Source organism: Pteropus vampyrus, unplaced genomic scaffold, assembly GCF_000151845.1.
Source record: "Pteropus vampyrus isolate Shadow unplaced genomic scaffold, Pvam_2.0 Scaffold215, whole genome shotgun sequence".
NCBI lineage: Eukaryota > Metazoa > Chordata > Mammalia > Chiroptera > Pteropodidae > Pteropus > Pteropus vampyrus.
In genome coordinates this window covers 3,611,739-3,624,945 of record NW_011888996.1, presented here as the reverse complement: position 1 = coordinate 3,624,945, position 13,207 = coordinate 3,611,739, and the positions used below count along the sequence as shown (strand labels likewise).

At 30.2% G+C, this 13,207-nt stretch overlaps 1 protein-coding gene across 12 annotated transcripts in view; it reads right to left on the bottom strand.

Moving 5' to 3' along the window:
- LOC105300614 (vacuolar protein sorting-associated protein 13B-like) overlaps positions 1 to 13,207 on the bottom strand; it is a 361,156-nt gene that overhangs the window by 298,142 nt on the left and 49,807 nt on the right. For all 12 annotated transcript variants that reach the window (XR_002783438.1, XR_002783439.1, XM_023538219.1 and 9 more), the window contains 3 exons: positions 11,107 to 11,274; positions 6,624 to 6,805; positions 3,318 to 3,492 (listed from right to left, as the gene is read on the bottom strand). Coding sequence is in view for 10 of the 12 variants with exons in the window: in XM_023538219.1 (XP_023393987.1) it covers positions 3,318 to 3,492; positions 6,624 to 6,805; positions 11,107 to 11,274 (525 nt within the window). In the remaining 2 variants the exon portion in view is untranslated. The remainder of the gene's footprint in view (positions 1 to 3,317; positions 3,493 to 6,623; positions 6,806 to 11,106; positions 11,275 to 13,207) is intronic.

Genomic DNA, 13,207 nt, shown 5'->3' with positions numbered 1-13,207 from the left:
GGCAAGTCACAGACTGGCAAAAAAAAATTCCCAAAAGATGTATATGACAAAGGACTTGAATTTAGAATACATAAAGAACTCCACACATCAGTAATGAAACTCAAAAAGGTTTAAAAAATAGGCAAATATTTAACATATACTTCAGAAAGATAGACATATTAATGTTAATAACCAATGAAAAGCTCGAAATAATCGCTGAGAAATGCAACTTAAAACAAGATACAACACATTCATCAGAATGGCAAAAAGTAAAGAAAGACTGATAACACCAAATGTTGACAAGGATGTGGAGCAACTGAAACTCTCATACACTGTTGATGGGAATGTAAAATGGCACAATCGCTTTGGGAAAAAAGTCTGGTAGTTTCCTTAAAAAAAAAAAAAAATCTAAAAATACAATTGCACTCTTAGGTATTTACCCAAGAGAAAGAACAGCACATGTCTACAAGAGACTTACAGAAGAATGTTCAGAGCAGCTTTATGGCTATTTATATTAGCCAATACTGGAAACATCCCCAAGTATCCATCAATAGGGGAATGGCCAAATAAACTATGGTATATACATACGGTATATTCCTACAACATACCTAACAATAAAAAAGGAGATAATTACTGATACATGCAACAACATAAATCCCAAAAATATTATGCCTTTTAGGGCAGTGATAATACTCCTCTGTATGATATCATAATGATGGATGCAAGTCATTATACATTTGTCCAAACCCAGAGAATTTAAGACACTAAGAGTGAATGGTAATGTAAACTATGAACTCTGGGTGATGAAGATCTGTCAATGAAGGCTCATCAATCACAACAAATGCGTCACCTTCTGGAAGGAATGTTGGTAATGGGGGAAGACTATGCATGAGTGAGGACAAAAGGTATATGAGAAATCTCTGTATCTACCCTTCAATTTTGCTGTAAATCTAAAACAGGTCCAAAAAAATAAAGTCTTAACCCTTTTTTAAAAATATAAACATTATTCTTAATTTAAAAAAGAACACTTTCACAAGAGAGTACATACTGTATGATTCCGTTTACACAAAATTCTGCAACAAGTAAAACTAATCTATGGTTTCTTTAAAAATTCAAAACAGTGTTTTCCTGAGCAGAGGGGCAGTGGAGAATGACTGGAAAGGGCATGAGAGAACTTTTTGAGATGTTAATGATCTATATTTTGATGGGTATTTTGCGTCGCACAAGTGTATGCATTTCTCAAAACATGCTGAATAGTGTACTTAAGATTTAGACATTACGTTTTGTAAATTTAACCTTAAAAAAAAGAGAGAGTCAATAAATACAAACTCTAACAATATGCTGCTGAAGTCTAGGGATGAAGTGTACTGATATCTGTAAGTTACTTTGAAAGGCATCAAAAAGATTGGTTGAATTGATAAAGAGGGAGAGATGTTAGATAAAGCAAATGTAACAAGCTACTAATTGTAGAATCTAGATAATAAGTATGTGATGTGTTGACTGGATAATATTCAACTTTTCTCTACATTTGAAATTTGTCATAATAGCATGTTGGAAAAAAAATGAATTGAGTACCTCCTACGTGCTAGCTTTTGTTCCAGGTGTTAGACATTGTTCTTGTCTCAGGAGTTCATTGTTTGACAAGAATTCACTGTCTAGAGTGAAATAAAGGTATGTTTTATACCTATATGTGACTATTAATGTTGTTTCCTAAGTCTTTTTTAATGTGATAAGATTTTTAATAAGCAATAATTTAAATACTATAAAACTTGGCTGTTAAAAATGTGTAATTCAGTGGTTTTTAGTATAGTCACAAAGTTGTGCAACCATTAGCACTATCTAATTTTGAACATTTTCATCACTCCAAAAAGAAAACCTCTACCCATTAGCACTCACTCCACATTCCCTCCTCCCTACCACCCCACCCTGTTTACTAATCTCCTTTCTGCTTTTATGGAATGCCTACTATGTACATTTCATATAAATGGAATCATACATTTCTTTTTGACTGGCAGTTTCCACTTAAAATAATGTTTTCAAAGTTTGTCATGTTGCAGCATGTATCAGTATTTCATTCCTTTGTATATCTGAATATTATTCTACTGTACAGATATACCACAATTGTTTATCCATTCACCAGCTGATAAACATTTGAGTTGTTTCTACCTTTTGATTATGCTGCTGTGAACATTCTACATGTTTTTATGTAGACATATGTTATCAACTCTCCCAGGAGTGGATTTACTGGGTCATATGGTCTAATAATATGTTCAACTTCTTGAAGAACCAGATTGTTCCAAAGCAGTTATACCATTTTATACTCCCAGTAGAAAGATATCAGGATTCCAATTCCTCCACATACTTGCCAACACTTGTTATTATACAAATCTCTTTGATAAGAGCCATTCTAGTGGTATCTCATTGTGGTTTAGATTTGCATTCCCTGTCATGACTAATGATGCTGAACATCTTGTGCTTATTGACTATTTGGATAAATGTCTATTCAGGTCTTTTGCTCATTTTTTAATAAGGTTATTTGTTCCTAACTTTTAAATGTCCTTTTCTAAAGGCTATATGTATAGAAATTAATCATCTCCAAATTTCTCCTGAGTCTCAGACTCTTGCCAAGTCAATCATTCTTTTCATCCTCTTTCTACTTCAGATATTCATACCTCTATTTAATTAAACATACTATCATTCTACCATACATCATGCTTAATAGTTCACATGTCTGTCCACTCCATTTTATCTTAATATTTTAAGGGAAGAGAACACATCTTTTCATCTCTATATTTTCCTACATTACCAACGATAATGTTTTACACACTAGGCTTCACTAAAACAATAATAAATTGAAAACAAGTTAATCTAAGTATCTAAGTATACATCAATGAAGAAAATAATTCATTAATACTCCAATTAATTAACTAGGTATTCTACAATGAAGTATATAGTTAAGTATAATTAATTACATATAATAATTATGTATTAAGTACATGTAACAAGTAGTTTAATAACTCTTGGTGAGTCTTTGCAGAAAAATTACTAATACTATAATATCCTAAAATCTTGAGGTTAAACTACCTTAACTTTTATAAAATATACATTCTGAACACTTATACCTATGAGAAATATTAAGGTTATTTTTAGCACGCAGAAAAAATAAAATCAGAATAGTATCCAACATGTAGAAAATTTAAAAAAAATCAAAGTGATGTCATACAATTAAAATAAAATCATCCATCACATGAGAACAGTGCAAAAATCAAAAATGCATTTTTAAATGATGAAAACACTTTCTAAGAATAGGTCTAAAATAAAATTTTTATTATATTTACCTGTAAAGTTTCCTAACGTATCTTTATTTTGACAGGTAGAATCTTCCGTTTCTCCATCTTTAAAATTGCCTATTTCTCCATAGTAAAGAGCAATCCCAAGTTGCATTATACGGATAAACATAGGCAGTTGTTGATCTGTGATAGAAAGCTTCAAACTCTCTACTAAAGTATGAATCTATATTTTGAAAAAATAAAAACATCGACAAAATCGTGTTCAAAGGAAGTATATTTTAACATAAGCATAAAAATGTTAAGTCTTAAATAGAATACAATGAGAAACAATAATGTCCCAAACATTTCTAATATTTAAGCCAAAATAATAGTTTATTTTAAAATCTTAGGAATTAAACAAATGTTGCCATTATCAATAAACTTTAGATAGAAACTATATTAAGCCAAATGACATAAATGCAAATAGAAATAATAATGAAAGGATACAGTTACACTACATTTCCATATAACTATTCCAGAAAAAAAAAGTTACGTAACTAAAATAGAGTAGTTCCCCTCTTATCCACAGGGGATTTGTTCCAAGACCTCCAGCGGCTGCCTGAAATCCTGGATAGTACTGAATCTTATATATATTATGTTTTTTCATAAACATACATATATTTTCACTTCAAGGAAGCACCTGAAGGCTTCTCTTTGGCATACTCAAATTGCCAGGATCACGATTCTAATGCTTTGTGGCATTAAGTAAAATAAGGGTTATTTGAACACAAGCACTGCAAGACCACAACAGTCAATCTTATAACCACACTTCTAAGTGACTAATGGGCAGGTAGCATATACAACATGGATAAGCTAGAAAAAGGGATGATTCACATCCCAGGTGAAATGAAGCAGGGCAGAGTGATTTCATCACACAACTCAGAGCAGTGTGCAATTTAAAACTTAGAAATGGTCTATTTCTGGAATTTTCCATTTAATATTATATTTTTGGAACAGAGTTGACCGCAGGTAACTGAAACTGTAGAAAGTGTAGCCACGAATAAGGGGGACCTACTGTACCCACTCTACAATGTTAAGATTATAATAGTACTTCCCCAAAACCTGAAATATCTGTTACGACCAAGAATAAAAGTTTCATGGTGTCATTTTAGTAAAATTTAAATCACTCTTTCCAGTTGTATTAACTAAAAAGAATATATTCATATCCTAAAAATACATGTTAAGAGAGAAAATTACTAACATTATACCTATGGAAGTATGGACATAGTAAAATTTTTATTGTCAAATATAGAAAACCAAGGGAAATATATGTTCAGAAAAGTTCTTCAAATTAATATTAAAGAAGACATTTAAACATGACATAAAATTTACAACACGAATCAATGACAAGAAATAACATTAATTAGCAAATAGGATATATAGCAGTCAATCGAAATTCTCCTCACAGAAACAGACATCAATGGAATATAAACACAGCCTCAGTTTAATGGTTTCCTGCTGATTTATAAACATGGAGTAAAACCAATTAAGCCATAAAGTCAAGTCTCTCGGAAGGTTTATTTTGACTAACTGGTATTTATTTGCGTGTCTATGAAACATGAAAAAGAAGTAATGGTAATCATCATCTTTTTTGGGGCTAAAGGCAAAATAAAAAATTGTACTTGAAAGGAAAGAAAGCAGTTGGAAGAAGGGGTGTAAAATGCCATATTCAAATAAGAATACAGGTTTCTTAAAACTGACCTAAAAATCATACACTAAATAGACCACAGAGAGGTAAAAGAATGGTGAGGAGTGGGTAAGAGAAGGAAGAAGCATGCAGTGCAGGCCTGTCAAGCTCTTCTTCGTTTGAGATTTCTCTACCACATCCTTTTAAACACTGTATAGCCCCAGTAAAAAAAAAAAAACCAATGATGGACAAAGAATCAATCTTCTATTTATTTATATATTTATACATCCACACACACACACACACACACACAATATACACACATCTTTAAAATATATTTTATATATGATATATATGCTAAAATCAATAAGATTAATCCCCAATAGAAAAATGGACAAAAAAATCTGAATACCTTTTTCAAAGAACAAATGATCAGTGTACATATTTTCAAAAATCTAACAACTAATAATCAAATGTTAATTAAAATATATAAATTTTTGCTCAACAAGTTGGCAATTTTTAAAACATGATCATATTTATAGATAGCAAAAGTGTAATACAGGCATTCCCCTAAATGTTCGCAAGCACTGACACTGGTTAAACCTTCCCAGAAACACAGATCACAGCCCTTAAAAAAATTTAAACCACTTAATAAAGTATTTTCAATTACAGAAATCATTCCTAACAAAGTAATCAGATATGTGGTCAAAGAAAAACTGAAAAACTGTAAAAAAAAAAAAAAAAAAGTAAATTTTCAAAACTAGGGGAAATAAATTATGTACCCATATCTCACAAATGATAGAAAATTATAAAAAGCTAACCCAAAATATAAATAAACTCAGAAGCCACTTAAATGAACATACGTGAGAGGTTGAAAAAACTTATTATAGTAACTGTAACATTTTGCAAATCACCTGCCTTTAAGGAGATCAATGAGGTTTAACCATGTCCATTTAATACATATTTCCTAAGACTAGGAATTGGAAGAATGATGAGTCTAACTCAAAACGGCAAATCTTACACAATACACACTATTAATAAATTTTACTTCAGTTGAGCATAATGGTCTTATATTTAGTGATTGCCAGAGTCAAAAATAGCATGTCGACAAGCTTATTCATATTAGGGCATATTTTAAAACAAAATGTCATGGCTAATCAATTTTGAGAACACAAATTTATGTGCCAACACAAAGTTTTCCTCAGGTTCACTTTTACTTTCCTCTAATTTAGCTACAACCTAGAATATACTATTAAATTTGTACTAATGATAAATAAGATTATTTTATATTAGAAGGCTTCCATGTTTCCATTACTTGCTCTCAAAATGTATCTCAGATCTACCTTAACATTCCCCAACTTTACTAGCAGATTCATATTCAGTCTACTGTGGGCATAAATACATTTTTTTATATGATCTCCTCCATCTCTTGAAGAGAAAAACACTAATAAACAGCTGGACAAACTAAAAATGAAACTACTGTCGGCCCCAAAATGTCTCTACTAGAACATATAATGCAAAAAATTATATCTTATAATATAGTAAATAACAGAAGTTATAAATATAAGTAAAACTTTTACAAAAACAAATTGCATATCTATGAGGTTAACATCTTTATTAATAATAATTAGCATGCACAAGAACTAAATCAGATATGCAATTCAACTACTAGAAAAAAAAACACTTACTTTAATAACAGATGGCATCTTGGAATTTAGGTTATCATACGTAAAATGCAGACGAGTTCTGAAGGAACATTTGTACAATAAAGGATCCTGATAAAATTCGATTTTACCACTAGCGTTCCGTTTATCAAGACAAACTGTACAGTCAGAAAAATTGATAACCTTTCTCAGTACCAGATCAGTTGCTAAAAAAAGAAAAAACACTTTTAAGTAAAAAGGAACATCAGAGGAAAAAGGCAACTATGATTAATACAAATTGTTATTAGTGAAGATAACAGAGCATTTAATACATGATGCCAGAACCTATGCAAAGAACCTCTCATTTATTATATCATTTAAATCTTCCAACAAACATATGAAATAGGCACAACAATCTCCATATAAACAATCAAGTTGAAACTAAAGAAATGAAGTAGCTTGCCCTCAATTTGCTTGACTACAAATTTAAGACAAAATTTATGAACTGTGCTACATTTTGCTATCTGTAATGAGATATTAAATAACAATAAAATAAAAATCTCGAGAAACCATACTAAAAATATTTGGAGTACTAGTTACTCATTTAATATTCATTTTACACTAAAAAGCTTACTGCTGTGCTCTAAACCTGCACTCTCAAATATGGTAACCACCAGCAATAAACATATATGAATTAGCACATAAACATAAAATCTCAGGTTCTTGCTTGCACTAGCCACATTTCAAGTGTTCATAGCCACATGTGGCTAGTGGCTACAGAACTAGATAGTAAAGATATAAAACATACCCATCATCACAAAAAATTCTAGTGAACTAGCACTGCTCTAAATAACAATTAATGAAGAAATTACCAATAACAGTATAAAGTCTGTTTTCAAGGGAATAAAAATGAAACAATTACTGGTAAAAAATCGAACTAGAAAATGAAACACTTAACTAATGAGTAGTTTTATTCCTAACAAGCAATTCCTAGGTAATTATCAGGCCAAGTGTACTTGGTCAGTTATTTTAAGTTAGCAGTCCCACACGCTATGGCCATGGGAATCTTCGAAACAATAAAATAAATATGCATTAGTCCATTCTTTGGTAGCACTATTTCTAACTATATCCTAGCAACCTCTAATTAATTAAATCTTTAATTTTCTTTTCTTCTTTTGGATTTAATTTTTTTAAGAAGTAAAAACTAAAGAGTATGCACATGTGTGGAAACAGTAAAGTTTTATTAGCAAATAAATTTCAAATATGTTAAAAAATACACATAGTTACCATATTATTTCATTTCACATAGTATATTATTAAATAATTTAGTTACTGATATATACATGTATATGAATTAAAGAAATTATAATAGGACTAGAAATGAAAGAAACCTTCTAGATGCTTTCTTCTCTTTATGATAATAATTTACTATTTGCTAGTACATGCTACATTAAGTCTTTTGGGTCTTTTATACGGCTCTCTTTAAAAGATGTGAAAACTGAGGCACAGTAAAGGTATATAATCTGTCTAATATTAGACAGTTTATAAACGGTAGAGTTGTAATTTAAACTCCGTCAACTTTAAGGTATATGCTCTTATCCATTATGCTATAAGAACATAAAGTAGTCATATTTCGAAGATGTTCTAGAAAATCATCATTCAGTGAGATAAGAAATTATTAAGCTTTGAAAATGTTTTTCTTTAAAAAACTCAATATAACAGCAACTATCTTTTAAAAATTAGAAAATGAATTCCAGTCCTCGTACTTACATTAGATAAATGCTACAATTTAATCTGTAAAACGGAGATAATCATTATGTCTACCTAACAAGCACTCTAGCATTATTTGACAGTGTGAAGATTTGCATATCCTCCCATTTAACATACCAACTCCTAAGCATATGCCCTAAAGAAACGCTTACGCATACGCATCAAAAGATATGTACAAAAAGACATTTGAAAGCATCCCAAATGACCATCATCAAGAGATCAGATAATTAAGTTTTGGCATATTTAAATAGTAAAATATTATTCATAAGTAAAAATCAGTGATCTACAACTACACGCAACAATATGGAAAAATATTAAATGCATATTTTAAATGAAAACTAACCTCAAAAAAACATAGAAAATTCTATTTTTACAAAGTTCAAAAATACATGTAACTAAATATATCATTGATGGACACATTCACACATGATAAAACTTTTCTTTATTGAGGTAAAATTCACATATCATTAAATTAACCAATTTAAAGTATACAAGAGTGACATTTAGTGTACTAATCTTATGCAACCATGACCACAATCAATTTTAGAGCTTTTCATCACCTCTAAAAAGAAACTCTGTAGCCTTAGCTATTGCCCTTCCAGTCCCCTCATTGCCCTCCCTCATCCCCAATCCCTAAACAATCACTTATCTTTCTGTCTATACAGATTTCACTATTTTGCAGTTGATATAAATGGAATCATACAATATACTTCTGTGCCTGACTTCTTTCACTTAGAATGTTTTCAAGATTCATCCATGTTGTAGCATGTATCAGTACTTCATTCCAATTTTTTTAAAGCAATTGGAATAAAATTTAATATAGCAGCTAACCCTAGAAGGAAGCAAGGGGATGGAATAGGGAAAAACACATGGTAGGGGTTCAACTGTTAATGCTCTAGTTACTCAAGAGGGTAGGTACTCATTATTTTATAACAAATATGCAACATAAATCCCTTTGTAAATATGAAATGTTACATTAAAAATTAATAAAAGGGGAAATAATAGTATCTACCTCAGAAGATTAAAGGATTAAAACAAGACAATTAAGGTAAAAAAGAACAAGCACCAGCCCAGCAGTTAACACTCAATAAATGGAAGATACCATTTTTGTTGTCTTTATCACCACCATCATCATGAGCCTTCATGTGGTCTCATACTTCTCATAAATACATTTGGTAGGTTGGCAGTAATGGTAACAGATTTTACAAATGACTCACCTAAATTCCCAATTCAAGACTCTTTCCAATTCACTATCAAGAATTTCCCAAAGTATTATCTGCATTACTTCTATATTAAAACTATAAATGAAGTTTCTTCCCCTAAAATATCAGCTTATTCAATCCAGCATTATCCAGTTATATTTGTTTTCTTTCTATTTTCCATAGCTTTTTCTTCTGGTCTTTTTATTGAATATTTCTTTCCACAGAGGATGAGAGGGAGACATTAACAATGTCTCAGAAACCAAAATGTGGGCCTTTGCATACACTCTTCTTTATGCCTCACAACAGAGCTGAGATCAGGATTATTCCTCATTTCTAAAAAATGAAGACTGAGGCTTGTAGAACACAAAAAAAAAAAACTGTATTCTAATTCTGCTAGTTCCTAGTTTATGCCTTAATTAGGCAAGTTAAATAATCCTGAGACTCAATTTCACTTTGCTTTCCTTTACCTAGGACTTAAGATGCGTAAATGAATATATGACTGAATGAGAGAGGATATCATTACTTTCTGAAGTTGTTCTGACAATTAAAGAAAATGAGTGTAAATAATAATAATAATAGCTATTTTTCTGAGCAGTGACTATTTATAGAACACTTTTATAAGTCGTTTCAGTGCATTAATGTATTTAATAAAATACTCCTATAAGGAAACTCCTTTACCCCCATTTTACGAATAAAGAAACTGAAAAACAAAGAAGTAAAGTAACTCACCCAAGGTCACTCATCTAATACTAAGTGGGAGAACTCGTGCAGCCTGACTTTAGTGCCAGCACTTTTAACAAATACATACCACAGCAAGTCATAGATAAAAGGTGCTCACAATAGTCTCCTTACTATATATTCCAAAAATACTAATTTCTTACCCTATCAGAACATATATCAACAAATATTATCACTTACTTAATATCTCTTCTGACAAAACTAAAAAGAAATATCTATTTTCTTCACAACTATAGTTTCAATGCTTAGCACAGGGCCTACCATGTAAAACAAAATAAAGCAGTAACAAATGGCAGCAATTAAAATTAAATTATTATTTAATTTAAGATAAGCATTGGGAAAATACAGCACACGATAATTAAAGGAGGCTTCAGGATTACCCAAAAATCTCATATGTGCTCTGGAATATACAATCCTAAAACACATATCAATCAGATATATTGTTTTGCCATTACCAACCTATGTGAAAGCAACATACCCTCTTTTCCTCCTTCAAAACTTTAAAATTTTTAACTTAATATTATTTAATTTTTATTGTTATAACACAGCATTGTAAAACATTAAACATCACATTTGAAACAAGCATGTTATAGGTAAGAAAAAATAAAAATTAAAAATATTAAAAAAACAATTTGGAGATTTCTTAATCCGAGGGTCTATTAATCTTCTGTAATTTCATGCTAAATTCTATATATGTGCATTTTTCTAGCTGTAGGCATAAAATTTTCATTAGATTTATCAAAGAGCCAGCTGGCCCAAGAAAGGTTTAGAATACAAGAAAAGTTTCAATAATGGAAAAATTCTTGACATTTACTCACCAGAAATATCCATGAATGCACGATCCCATAATTCACCTACTGTATAGCATTCTGCAGAAGTGATATTGACTGAAAGAACAATATCATCTTCAACATATTTTAGTATGAGATTATTTATAACAATGTTTACATTATTTACAACTCGTCTAATCAGACTCTGCACGTAACCTACAAAATAGAAAAAGGATTCAATTAGCCACAAGTCTGTCAAGAAATAATTATTTCTTAAAATATTACTGAGCTTAATATAAGTGAAAGATATATATTTAGCCTATTTCGCAAACAGGAAACTAACATTCAGATAGGCTTGCTAAAGAAACACAGCTAATAAGTAGCAGACTCAGCGCAACAACAGCCATTACCAAGTTCTACATACTAAAGTATTCATATACTAAGAAAAAATCATATTTATCAAAAACTTTTTAAATAACATAATACTAGATCCCATTCAATAATTATCCTACAAGTACTTTGCTTTCTGCCTACTTTATTAGACATTTTCCCAAATGAAACTTATTATATGCTGATTATTATATGCTGATTATACAGTACCATAGAAGGATAGCTTCTTTAAGCTTCTCTTTGAATCAGCTATCATCTCCCCTTCCTATTTTAAATAGCCATAAAAATATTCAAAACCTAGACCTGAAGAAAGATAGGAAAAACATTACTTTCATAGCAGACTCAACTATTTCCACTTAGAATATTGAAACAGGGTAGGGAAGATAATATGAGGAAGAAAGTGTGGACAGTTAAAAAAAAAGAGGGAAAAAAAGAACAAAGAAAATAGAAAAATAAAAGTATTGAAGGAAGAGAATGGATCCAAGGATGAGAAGACAGAGAAATAAGAGAGAGAATCAGAAATTGGGTTTTTTAATTCAAAACAACAAAAGGAATTAGTGAACATTCTTTTTCTCAGCTTGCCTGGAATGTCTAAAAATTTTCTTTTAATTTCATGCTATTATGGGATACTCCATAATCTCAGAAATTTTTCTCAGAAGTTTCTCGCACAATAAAAGTATACAGATACATTACTGAGGAAATTTAATTGAAAATGTAAATTAAATTAAACTTAAATAGCATTTAAGACATAGAAGAAAAAAATTAAAAACCTCACTTTACTCAAATGCATTTTCCACTCTAAAATCTATTTAAAAGGTAATTAAAATACTAGCTATTCTATGAAATAACCATCTGTTTGTATAGTTTAAAACAGAACTTAACTGGACAAAACTATCAATTTCTTTCAGCAATTGACACTGTTAATATCTATACCTAAAGCTTCCTGGGAGAAAAGTTATTTAAATCTATTCAACCATAACATGTTTTCAAAAGCCAGTTTTTTCATTCATACCCAGTGATGAAAGAAATGTAAAATGACTAAGTTTTTCTGGTATATGGAAACTATTAACAGCTTTTAGAGCACTAATTATCATATGCTATAAAATTAACATACAAAATATCAATGAATTTAAGATAATAAATACTCTTTGATGAGAGATGCTAAAATGATGCTTAACAAATTAAGCTCCCAAAATAAATTTTAAAGACCAAAATTTTTAACCTTGGGATGTACATTTCTCCATGCTATTTCTACTCAACACAGATTTTAAAAAACAAAAATAAAAATCCTGTTACTAAGAAGTCAAGCATGACTAATACTGGTTTTCCTATTTTTGAAAAATCTTGTCATCAATAGGAATTCATAAAAACCACTTAAGTATTAATTATCTTAAAAAAACTCTCAAAGATAGAACTGTAGAAAAGTATAATGCAAAGTAATAGAAACATACTGTAAATGTATTTTAACTGACAGAATACTACTAATGGATTTTTCATCTATTTTTTAATATTCTTCCTCAGTTTTTCATTATAAAATATACAAATTGAAATGAATAAGCCAATTCATTTCACCAAAATAAAAGAATCAAATATCGAAAAGAACTACTTGAGAAGGCTGTTTCTTATTAAAAATGCAATGCCAAAATAAGTAACAGTGACTCACCAAGGGAATAAATGATACACTATCTCTTTAATCCCTCATAACAATTTAGTTCTAAGTGAGCTACAGAGTGTCAAACAGCAGATCTAACAGCTCTCA